General features: G+C 53.9%; 1 protein-coding gene across 6 annotated transcripts in view; it reads right to left on the reverse strand.

The window, feature by feature from the left end:
- Window positions 1–12311, reverse strand: part of PIK3CD (phosphatidylinositol-4,5-bisphosphate 3-kinase catalytic subunit delta) — a 54992-nt gene that overhangs the window by 8152 nt on the left and 34529 nt on the right. For 5 of the 6 annotated variants that reach the window (XM_078452459.2, XM_078452454.2, XM_078452455.2 and 2 more), the window contains 6 exons: window positions 4852–5024; window positions 2349–2577; window positions 1672–1901; window positions 1046–1225; window positions 625–774; window positions 87–176 (listed from right to left, as the gene is read on the reverse strand). In XM_078452459.2, the coding sequence (XP_078308585.1) occupies window positions 87–176; window positions 625–774; window positions 1046–1225; window positions 1672–1901; window positions 2349–2577; window positions 4852–4992 (1020 nt within the window). In that variant the 5' untranslated portion in view covers window positions 4993–5024. Of the gene's footprint in view, window positions 1–86; window positions 177–624; window positions 775–1045; window positions 1226–1671; window positions 1902–2348; window positions 2578–4851; window positions 5025–12311 lie in introns of those variants that run through there. The other variant, XM_078452460.2, reaches the window with a different exon arrangement.

Consider the following 12311-nt stretch of genomic DNA (forward strand, 5'->3'; position numbering starts at 1 on the left):
CCCCCCTTCTTCCTCCACCACCCCTCTAGACCACAGCCACCTTGTTTGTGCAGAAAACATCCCCCCTCCCCCCAGAAGCCCCCTACCTTCATCCGCTCATCCGCATTCACTTTGCTACCCTGGATCAGCTCCACGCAGAAAGGCTGCTCCAGGGACCACAGGGACAAGGAAGAAGGCTGGGGCGGGGTGGAGGGTGGGGGGGGGGGGGGGGGGGAGAAGCAGGGCTGTCAAAGCAGAGGAATCCAGGGGAGGCTCTGGTGGCTAGCGCCCCTGACCCCTGGCAAGGCCCGTGGCCACTCGGAGGTGGGCTGAGAGTGTCGCCGGTTTGTGGCAAGGCTCAAGCACCCACTTGCCTTTACCAGAACACCTGCCGTGCAGGTGCGCCGGGACCCCCGAACCCTGCCCCAGGAAAGCTCGGGCGGCCCCCCGCCCCCACCCTGCACACTGGCGTGGTTTTGGCCGGCCAAGCTCAAGGCCCAGCTGTCACCACTGACCAACCGAGGAGCCTGAGAGGAGGCGTCCTGGGCCGGCCGCCAGCCCGCGGGGTGGCCGCGAGGCTCCGGGGTGGGACAACAGGTGGGAGGAAGGGATGGGGGGGAGGGGAAGCGGAAGGCACCGGCTCACCTTCTTCATGGGAATGGGGGGCGGTTTGGTGCGTGGTTTCTGGACTTGGGGGGCAGGGTTGCTCTGCTCGTCCCGCATGGCGAGGATGGCAGAAGAGTGCACCATGGTCAGGTGGGGGGTCAGCCCGCTGTGCAAGCAGCTGCAGATGTACTGAGACGGGGGCACAGAGTGAGCGGCCGACGGGGCAGCCCCAAGCATTCCCCGACCCGGGGGGCTCCCCGATGCTGACCACCGCCTACCCCAGGCCTTCCAGGCCCCTCCTGAGGACTCTCCTGCCCCCACCTGCTTCCTGAAGACAGAGCCCTCCTTGTGCTCATGAGGCGGGCAAGCCCAGCGAGGGGACGCTCTCGCCAGGACCCCCAGAGGCCCGGCTCCTCGTGTTCAAGGGGGGCCCAGGGCCCTTCCCAGCCATCGCCCTCACCTGGAACTGGCAGAGGGGGTAGCTGCCGTACAGGTACTCGTGCTTCCCGTTCACCTGCAGGGTGTAGTCCTCAGGCCGCTCTAGCAGCGGCTGCCGGAACACCGTGGCCTTCTTCCGGAGGGCACAGGCCATCAGTGCCAGGGGCACATCCTTGCTGGACACCTGGAAGGTGAAGCTCTCCTGGGGGGGGAGGGGAGGGAGGGTCAGCCCTCCACCCTTGTGGGGGGCGGAGGGGGGGTGGCGCATGGACTCTGGGACACAGAGGGTGGGGTTGCCTATTTGTAATAGGTGCCCCCTCCCCCCAGCGCGAGCTCCACGAGGGCAGAGTCTGATGCAGGCACGTGGCCGACACCCAAGAAATATTTATTGAACGAATGAGTGGGCCAGTGACCAAGGCCATTTGGTCATTCTGCCTCTCATCCGACTTGCTGGGTGGGACATTTGGCCGAGATCCTCGCATGCATGGATGCCCACAAGTACCACCGGGCGCCACTGGGAGGAGAGTGGATTTGGGGCGGTGGGCGGAGGACTGGGAAGTGTCACGGGGCAGCACCCCCCGCCTTGGACACAGCAGCCTGGACGCAGCCAACGGGCCCCGGCGTCCCCGGCAGGAACCGCGGGCTCACCTCGCTGCCCTCAAACTTGACGTTGACGAGGAGGGCCCGGTTGGGGACCCGCAGGGGGCCGGCCCCCCAGCTCCGGGCCGAGGGCTCCAGCTGCAGGGGGAAGCTGTACTGCAGCCAGGCCTCCCAGCCCAGCTGCTGCCGGCGGGCGGCCGCCTCCTCGCAGAACTGGCGCATCTTGGTGCGAAAGTCATTCACCTCGGGGTCCCGCAAGGAGTCGAACTCGTGGAGGCCTGAGAGGTGGGGAGGCTGGGTCAGCCAGGGGACGGGGAGGGGCGGGGCCAAGAGGGCCCACCGCACACAGGGGCGGGGCGGGAAGGGCCCACCACTCACGGGGGCAGGGCAGGGACGGGGCCGGGAGAGCCCGTCGCACCCGGGGGTGGCGCAGGGCGGGGCAGGGGCGGGGCCAGGAGGGCCCGTCGCACGCGGCGGGGCGGGGCAGGGCGGGAAGGGTGCAGTGCACGAGGGGGGCGGGAGGGGAGGCGGGGCAGGGACACGGTGGGGCGGGCCCGTCGCACACGGGGGCGGGGCGGGGCCAGGAGGACCCATCGCACACGGGGGCGGGGCGGGGCAGGGGCGGGGCCAGTAGGGCCCAACGCACACGGCGGCGGGGCCGGGCAGGGAGGGGAGGGGGAGGGGGAGGGGAGGGGGAGGGTCGGGCCCACCCGCACGCGGGGCACCTTTGCCGATGAGGAGGCTGATCTGTGAGTTGACGAGCTTCTTCACCCTGTCACCCTCTCGGGCCACCAGGCGCAGCACCGGCAGGAAGGGCTGGATGTCACACAGTCGCCGCTGCTCGTCCTCCAGCTCCTGCTGCTCCGCGGTCTGGTTGACGCAGGTGAACACGTAGGCCTCAGGGTCGCTGAGCATGTGGAAGAGTGGCTCATACTGGGCGCGGTGCCACAACACCTGAGGGGACAGCGGCCGGTCAGCCCCTCCGACCAAAGTGAGCGGGGCCACGGGGAGCGGGGAGGTGGCTGGAGGCTGACCTCAGTCTGGGTGTCCCTCCCCTGCACGACCCTGCCCTCCCCAGACCCCTAGAGCACCGCATGGGTCACCATCACTGCCCTTCTGTGGAAGGTGCCTGGTATTCGCTAAAGTCCAGTCCAGAGTCCCCCCTGTATGTTACCCTTGAGAGACGGCCAGCCAGACATGACCTCCAGCTAATAGTCCTGGGGTTCATCACCCTGATTTCTATATGTTGGCAACTAATTCAGAAAAGGCAAACAACTGAGAGAGCCATAAAACCCTCCATGGGCTGTGTTCAGCTAAGGCGGTCAGTGTGTGGCCTCAGGGCAAGGTGTCCCCAGGGTCCCCTGAGAGAGCCATCTAACAGTCAAGCTTTACTGCAAAACTGTTCACCACTGAGTCACAGAGAAGACGGGAAAGGAGCCCTATTTTTCTTCCACGGGGGATGGATAATTATGGTCCATCAGCACAAAGGGATTGGTACAGGGACATGACCCAGAATCTAGGGACACAAGACACACGGTGAGTGGGAAAAACAAAAAACAAAAAACAAAAAACCCCAACGTATAGAGCAGCAGATCTAATTCAAGCCCATGTCCATAAAAACAACTCTAATAGGGGCACCTGGGTGGCTCAGTCAGTTAAGCGTCGGCTCCAGATTTCCGCTCTTGATCTCACGGTAGTAATTTCGAGTCCCAAGTTGGGCTCTGTGCTGGGTATGGAGCCTACTTAAGATTCTCTCTCTCTCCCTCTGCCCCTCTCCTGAGCTTGTGCTCTCTCTCTCTCTCTCTCTCTCCCCCTCTCTAAAAAAAAACAAAAACCACAACTGTAATAAACAGTAATTAGTACAGACCAGGATTCGACAAAAGTGACTGGTTTGCAGACAAAACCTGGTCTGCTCCCAAGGTATTAGAAGACAGCCACGCCCACTCATTTACATATTGTCTGGGGCTGCTCTGGGCCTCCCGTCGGCAGAGTTGAGTGCTTGCGACAAATATCCGATGGCCAGCAAAGCCGAGAATATTTACTCTCTGGCGTCTGGTATAAATAAAAGTATGAAGGAACTGAAGTCAAATCGGGGTGTGGCAGCGCCCCACGTGTTTTGCATTTCTGCAGTGTGGGAATTGTAGTAGCTGGCATGCCTGGTTCAGAAAGAGAAGATTACTTCAAGTGAAATTTACATAAAGTTAACTCACATGAAAAAGATGTTATAATGTTAACTCAGAAAAAAAAAAAAAGAGATCTCAAAGTCCGTGATCAGAATTATCACAAAGAGCAACACTCCACAGAAAAGAAAACAGGAAGCAGCCAAACTGTTAACTGTGGTAGTCTCACAAGGGCTGGATCACAGGTGACTTTTTTCCTTTTTCTGTTTTTTTCCCATTTTCCTAAATCGATGTGTCCATATTACTTTTGAAATGGAAAAAAAAAAAAAATTTTTTTTTTTTTTAATTTTTAAAGGAACCTCCCAGGAAGGGGAGATTGAGAAACAAAAACCAAACAAAAATTCCAAGATGGTCCCTTGCTTCTTTCCCTTTTTTGAGTGTGTTCAACTCCCAAGTATAGCTTTTAAAATTCTGAGCTGAGGTCTTGCTCTCTGGCGTGACCCATTAAATCCCACACTTGGGAAGTGGGATAAGCCCTTTGAAAGATCACAAGACAACATCTACCAAATACTTTCCAGATGTCTAACCCTTTGACTCAGTAATCCACCCGGACAATTATTCAACAAAAACTAAAAACTATTTCCAAAGATGATGTTTACTGAGATGACAGCTCTAAAGAGAGAAGACAGATAAGACTCTTTTAAGTGGCCTTGGATGGGGTGTGGTTCCGAAAAATGATGGCACAGTCATGGACAGAAGGAAAGGCCACCATGGGAACCACACCCTGAAGCTCTCACTGGAATCTGGTGAGTGTAATCGTGCACTGATAAAGGGGGAAGCTGAACTCAAAATGCTAGCTGGGCACTAACTGTAAGCGTTTATTATTATTTTTTAATGTTTATTCATTTTATGAGAGAGACAGACAGAGTGGGAGCGGGGGAGTGGGAGCAGAGAGAGAGGGAGACACAGAATCTGAGGCAGGCTCCAGTCTCCGAGCTGTCAGCACAGAGCCTGATGCGGGGCTCGAACTCACAAACCATGAGATCATGACCTGAGCCGAAGTCAGATGCTCAACCAACCGAGCCACCCAAGGCGCCCAGGATCGTACCTTCTTGATGGTGCTGAGGTTGGCATTCCGGGACACAGGGAAGTTCAGATAGACTCCCGTGGGCAGCAGGAAGTCAACTGCCACACTCTGATTCTCCTCCTTGGTCCAGAATTCCATGGGGCAGTCAACCCCAGGGGGCATCCTGTTTTTTCACTCCAAAGACACCGACTGTCCTGAAAAGGAAGAGAAGGCAAAATGAGGCACCCTAAGGGTGCTGGAAGGATCCTTTGAAGGGATCCTTTGGAAAACAGATTGTCAGGACCTTTGGCAGTGGGATGTTCAGGAAGGAGTCCCTCCCGTGGGCGCCCAAAGCTCGCCTCCCTCTGGACTTCGTCCTGCCTGGGGTGGCTTGTGGCTCCTACTGTCCCCAGACCCCATCTCATCCGTCATCACAGGTGGGCACTCACTCTGTCTGCATCCCTCACCGCAGTGGCCCAAACTCAAGACACCAACAGACTCGTTCCAAATCATTTTTTCTCAGGAACACACGCACAAGTGGGAGACCCGGCCACAGCCACCAGCTGGCAGAAACGGGGGATGGCAGGGTCCCTGGTCAGACAACCCAAGACTCAAGAAGGACCAGGGGCTGCAGTTCTTTGAAACTTTCTAACCAGAAACCAAGTGGTTTAAAAATGGCTTTGGCCATCAAACAATTTGTTGAAATATCTCAGTCATACCAAACGCCCCCAGTCATACCCACTCTTCAGTAACAAAATGCTGTAGGCACAGTTAAAGATCTTGTGAGTATCTCCCCTGCTCCAGGTTATCACTACCTGCATTCTGGTTGGTTATAATTTCCGTGCATGTTTTTATACTCTTATTACATTAATATGTATCCATGAAAAATTGCTAATATCTGTGCATGCTTTCGAACTTTCTATGAATGACGGGTCTTCTGCAATCTCTCTGCCAGTCAACATTCTGTTAGGTTTATCCACACTGATACATGTAGCTCAAGTTCATTCACTGGAACCCCTGTCGTATTCACTGTGTATATAAACCACAATTTACCCCTTCTCCTGTTGATGAACCTCAGGGTTTGTTTCTACTCTTTTTGGTTATTACAAACAATGCTACAATGCATATTGTTATACACCTCACTTTGTGTATAGGTAGAGTCTGGGTGAGCGCTGTCCAAGAGAAATACAATGGGAACCACACGGGTAATGTCAACGCTGCCAGCAGCCACGTTAAAAAAAAAGTAAAAAGAGGGGCGCCTGGGTGGCTCAGTCGGTGAAGCGTCCGACTTCAGCTTGGGTCATGATCTCGCGATTCGTGGGTTCGAGCCCCGCGTCGGGCTCTGCGCAGACAGCTCAGAGCCTGGAGCCTGCTTCCAGATTCTGTGTCTCCCTCTCAATCTCTCTCTGCCCCTCCCCTGCTCATGCTCTGTCTCTCTGTGTCAAAAATAAATACATATTTAAAAAATTAAAGGGGTGCTTGGGTGGCTCAGTTGGTTAAGCGTCCGACTTCAGCTCAGGTCATGATCTTGCAGTTTGTGAGTTTAAGCCCCGTGTCAGGCTCTGTGCTGATGGCTCAGAGCCTGGAGCCTGCTTTAGATTCCGTGTCTCTCTCTGCCTGTCTCCTGCTTGCTCACTCACTCTCTCTCTCTCTCTCAAAAATAAATAAATATTTTTTTAAATTAAAAAAAATTTTTTAAGTAAAAAGATAAAGTTAAGTTTAGTGATATATTTTATGTAACCCAATATATCCAAACTATAGTCACTTCAAAACGTCATCACAAAAAAAAGAATTACTAATGAGATATTTTACACTTTTTTTTTTTTTTTTTTTGGTATTAAGTCTTTGAAATCTGGTGTATATTTTACACTTACAGCACATTGCAATTTGGGCACTAGATTTCCATCAGAAATACCTCATCTACATGTAGATTTCATGCCATTTACAGATAAAAAAGTAGGTTCAGAGACTCAAGTTGTTGCAGATATACTTAAAAGGTTTCCAAGAAATGAGTGGAGTATCCATTTCTTAGATCTGAATGAATTAAAATTAAACGAATTGTTTAGAAATTCCGTTCCTCCATCACCCTTCACATTTTTTAAATGTTTATTTATTTTTGAGAGAGAGAGAGAGAGAGAGAGAGAGAGAGAGAGAGAGAGAGAAAGCACAAGCGGGAAAGGGGCAGGCAGAGAGGGAGACACAGAGTCCGAAGCAGGCTCCAGGCTCCGAGCTGTCGGTGCAGAGCCCGACGCGGGGCTCGAACTCACAAACTGCGAGATCATGACCTGAGCCGAAGTCGGATGCTTAATGGAGTGAGCCACCCAGGTGCCCCATCACTCTTCACATTTCAAGTGCTCCAGGGCTACGTGCAGCTGGGGACTGCCTCGCTGGACAGCACAGGTCCAGGGTACGTGTGTGTGTGTGTGTGTGTGTGTGTGTATATATATATATATATGTATATATATATACCTCAGAGTGGAACTGTCACATCATGACAATAACCTAGAGAGCCAAACACCTTGAACTTGACTAACGTAGGGGCCCGTTGGCAATGGCACCACCACCACGGTCTGCTGCTTACTTCCATTCCTTCATCAGCCCTTGGGGTCATCACATTTACTCATTTCCGCCAACCTGATGGTCACAGAATGCTCTTTGGTTGTTTTAATTTGCATTTCCCTGTATCCTCTGCAAATAGCCTGCTTTTAACTCTTGCCCGTTTTTTTCTGTGGGGTTGTCTTTTTCTTATTGGTTGACAGGGTTTCTTTCATATACTCTGGATTCAGTTCCTTTGTTGATTAAAGGAGTTGGAAATGTCTTCTTTTGGTCCAGGTCATCTTTTCACTCCGTTTTTAGTGTCTTTTTGGTGAGCAAAAGTTTGCAGTGTTGACGTGGTCAAATATTTTCCTTTGTGTTTTATGATTTTTATTCTTTAGAAAAATATTTCCCTACCCTAAGGTCACATCCTCCTAGATTTCGATGACTTTTAAAAATAATTGAAAAATGGGGTTTCTGGGTGGCTCAGTCAGTTAAGCGTCCGACTTCGGCTCGGGTCATGATCTCGCGGTTTGTGGGTTCGAGCCCCGCGTCAGGCTCCGTGCAGACAGCTCGGAGCCTGGAGCCTGCTTCGGATTCTGTGTCTCCCTCTCTCTCTGCCCCTCCCCTGTTCGTGCTCTGTCGCTCTCGCTCAAAAATAAATAAACGTTCAAAAAAAATAATTGAAAGCAATTTAGTTTAAGAGAGAGATTCTTTTGGGCTCTGCCATTTGGGCCCAGGACCCCCCCCTCCCAGAACGGCTGGTGCTGAATCTGCTCGGAGCTGCAGCACGTGGGCACATCACCCTGTAACCACTGCTGGGATCCACTTCCTCTGATTGTAAAACCACATCCTACTTGGGTTCCTCTTTCTGAGAATGACCAGGCCAAAGGCTTTCTTTTTGATTCAAAATGTGGGGGACAGTCAAAAATCCTGGAGAATCCACTTAACAATGCTAAATGTCCTGTGGCCACACTCAGGAAGCCAGGGGAACCCGTGGCCACTCGATCCTGAGGTCAAGATGAGCACATGTGGCCTGAGCTCCTCGGGACTCCAGCCAAAGGGAGGGTGCTCGGAGACCAAGGCGCCGCTGCTCCTCTGCCCCTTAGCGCTACGGAAATGAAGGCTTCAACTACACTCACCCGTGCGGGGTGCAAGGGAAAACTCGCCCTTAAAAAGCTCATCCCTAAGAAAGGAAGAACAGGAGGGTGCGGGCGGGGCATAATCAAATGCCAGAGGCGGGACAGGAGGCAGCAGGAATCCTCCCTCTCTTTGTGGGCCCAGGACCCAGATGCAGCTGCTAACAAGCCCGAACTGTCTATGAAGCTGACTCCTCTCTCTGCAAACGTACGCGACAAAGATACCGACTAATCCAGGGGCTTTCGCGCTGCTCCAAGAACGCAAGTTGGTACAACCACTTTGGCGAAGTCTCTACTCTTGGCAGTGTCTACTAAGGCTGAGCACCCGTGTGCCTTGTGAGCCAGCAATTAATTGCACCGTAGGTGTTCGCTCGCCAGAAACACGAGTACACGCGCACCAAGAGACACGAACAAGAAGTGTCTACAGCATTGCTCTTTGTAATGGCCCCAAACTGGAACGTTCCCAAGTGCGTATCAGCAGCATAATGGAAAAATAAATGACGGTATCTTCTCCCAACGGCATGTTCCAGAGCAATGAGAATGCACGGTCTACAAATACACACAACAGTATAAGTGAATCTCATAAACATAAAGCTGAACAAAAGAAGTCAGGCACGAAAGAATATGTGCTCATGGTTCCAACTCCACGGAGAACAAACACAGGCAGAACTAATCTACGTTGGCAGAAGAAGAGACAGGGGTTACCCCCAGAAGGAGGGCAGGTGCCCCAGGAGAAAGGGGTACGAGGGGCTTCTGGGTACTGGCAGTTTTCAGTTTCTTCACCTGGGAGCTGGGGACTGTCACAAACCCCACACACCCCCAGTCCCAGTGGTTCAGATGGCTTGACTTCATTCCTGGCCGCTCCCGTGGCCTGAGACCCACCTGGCCACAGGGGTTGGACTGGAACCAGGAAGGGGGCTCGGGCCCAGCCAATCACTGTCTACAGTGATTCCAGGATGAGCATGTGAATGTCAAGTCAGCCCAGTGGGTTTTGACGTTGGACTTCTTTGGGTATTTCCACCTGGGGTAGCAGCAAAGAATATCCATCCAGGGCTGCTGGTGACCACCTCTCGCTGCCCTTGGTGGGGGCGGTCTGAGAAAAGACGACCGTGGAGGAGAGCAGAGCTCGGCGTGAAGAGAGAGTACAAGTAGGTCCTGAAGGCGTCCTTGGGTTCCTGGATGGAGACATGCCTGAAGCCAGACTCCATCCCTGGACTTCTCAGTTCTCTCAGCCAAAAACTCCCCCTGCCCCCTACCTGCTTTTTTTGTTTTTGTTTTTGTTTTTAACTTAGAGCAGCTTGAGTTTTTTGTTTTTGTGTTTCTTTCTCTTTTTTTTTTGTCACTTGCAGCTGCGTGTTCCATTTTAGGAAGTGTCTGGTGTTTAGCAAGTTCTTTCCTTGGAAACTGGCCTGCCTCTAAGAGCCAACCCTGATCTTTGTAGTGCCATCTAGGGGCACACAGGGTTGTCATCTGATGGCTATTGCTGCTGGATGGTGGCCTCAGGACCTCTGACTGTTCTCCCTATGACACAGTTTTTAGACTCTTGCCAAACTTTGGTACTCTGAGAAAACAAGATGCTGCGGGTGGGGCCTGACGGGCCAACTGCCGAAGAATTTTCTGGGTACCAGACTCCCATTGTTTAGTCTAAGAGCCTCTCAGCCCTTCCCCCCAAGGAAGTCCTTCGGCGGTCATATCACCGAGCTCATTGGCTGCCAATGATACTTCCCACAGTAAGTTCTAGATACTTCCCACAGTAAGCCGGGTTCTCCCGGCTAATTTCCTGGATCTGAATGCAGGAGTTCTCAGTTACCGTTGGTCACTTCATCTCATGGAAATAATTGGCACTCGTGGATTACTGGATTTGCTATTTTGTACATATGGCTCAGTCTGAGATGTTATGAGTCTCAAGGAGTATTTATTAAGTTCCAGGAGTCGTGCGAGGTGCTGGAAGATGGTGGTGGAGAAGCTTACACTCCAGCTGGGGAGACATTAATACCCAAGCACATCGTAGGTAGGAAGAATGACCACACGCTATACCAACACAGTGAAGGCAGTGCTCCAAATGGCGATGTGACAAAGAACTCTGTAGGGAGGCCAGGAAAAGCCCCTCCGAGGAGAGGACCCCAGAGCAGAGAACCAGACTGCGTCCAGGGAGGATGGGAGGCAGGCCACTGCCGCTGGAGCACGAGTGGGGCAGGGAGGGGAGGCCATGGGATAAGACAGGTTGAAGAGGTCAGGAGGGACCAAGTCCTGTGGAGCCTTTACAGGGGAGATGCCTGGGTGTCACACAAAGAGTGATGGGCGGTCTTAGCAAAGGAGCCAGGGGATCCAATTCGCATCCAAAATGATGCCTCAGCCCCAGGGTGAAAGAACAGGAAAGAAGCAAGTGTGCGCATGGGGAGGTAGGGAGGTTCGTGCCCCCGGTGATGAGAAAGGCAGGGCATCAAGATCTATTTTTTCAACTATTGTTGAAAGTTAATTATTTGGAGAGAGAGAGAGAGAGAGAAAATGAGCAGGGGAGGGGCAGAGAGAGAAAGAGAGAGAGAATCCCAAGCAGGCTCCACACTATCGGCACAGACCCCAGTGTGGGGCTCGAACCCACGAACCATGAGATCATGACCCGAGCTGAAATCAAGAGGCAGACGCTCAACTGATTGAGCCCCCCGGGTGCCCCTCAAGATCTATGTAGGAGCTCGGGCCGATGAGATGGGGTCGCGGGGGAAGGAGCAAGGATGACAGCCAGGTGCGGGCTTGGGACACTGGAGGGGTGGTGGAAATACACTGGACGGGCAAGCGTGGGGGAGAAACAGATTTGGGGGCAATGAAACGGCGAGATGTCCATTTCAGACATATGGACTCTTGGCGGTGAAAACCCCCAAGGAGACAGCCAAGGAGCACTCCCCGGTGTGGAGCTTAGGGGAGAGGTCTTTGGGGCTCTCAAGGCATAATTTGGGGTCAGCGGGCTACACCCCGAGGCGTATGAGATGGCCGGGAGAGAGGGGGTAGGAGAAGGCCGAGCCCGCCTTCAAGGCACTGGAGTGGCTTCCACCAAAGATGAGCCATGAGTAATCAGTCGGCCAGACTCTTGTGGCCGACTTCTCGGTGCACATCTGACTCGTTAATAAAAGATCAAAGAAAAACGTCCAACAGGTCGCTCAATCCCTTTCACCTTCCCGCTTCTGGCCAGCACAGTGCCCAGAACGGCTGTGGAAGGCGGAGGGTCTCAGCCACGGCAGCGCACCATCCCCCCCACCGGCGGTTCTGAGACGTGCCCAGCTAGACGCACCCTCCGCGGCCCAAGGTTGAAGCCGTCTCTCCCGCTGCGAAGGTCTGAGGGGTCTGACCTTCTGCGTCCTGAGCGGACACCAAGGGAGTTTCCCCCAAGATTGCATAAAAGCGCCACCGTCCTTCCCAGCCCGCAGCAGGGCGTGCTACAAGGGCCCCCACTTATTTCTAAGAGAGGAGGGCGAGCGGGGGAGGCAGTACGCCAGGGTCATGGTGCTTCCTCCAGACTGGGAACGGGGTGGCGGCCCACCTCCTAGCCCCCCCCCCAACCCCCTAGCCCCACCCCCACCCCCTCCACCCACCCCCACCCCTGGGCCAGCAGACCTGCTGGCCGGTGGCTCGGCCGAGCCCCGGACTCCCGCTCCTTTCCTTTGGAGTTGCACGTTTGAAATTGCATGTTAGTTACGGCTGTGAGCCGCCCTGTGCCTCCCGGGTGTGGCAGGGCTCCGTGTCTTTCCGGCAGTCGTGGCAAACGTGCCCGCCGCTCAGAACAGGTGGAGCTGCCCAGCCCTGGTCAATGTAAAGCCAGGCTTTTTGGTGCCC

Source organism: Panthera onca, chromosome C1 (assembly GCF_046562875.1).
Source record: "Panthera onca isolate mPanOnc1 chromosome C1, mPanOnc1 haplotype 2, whole genome shotgun sequence".
Lineage (NCBI taxonomy): Eukaryota > Metazoa > Chordata > Mammalia > Carnivora > Felidae > Panthera > Panthera onca.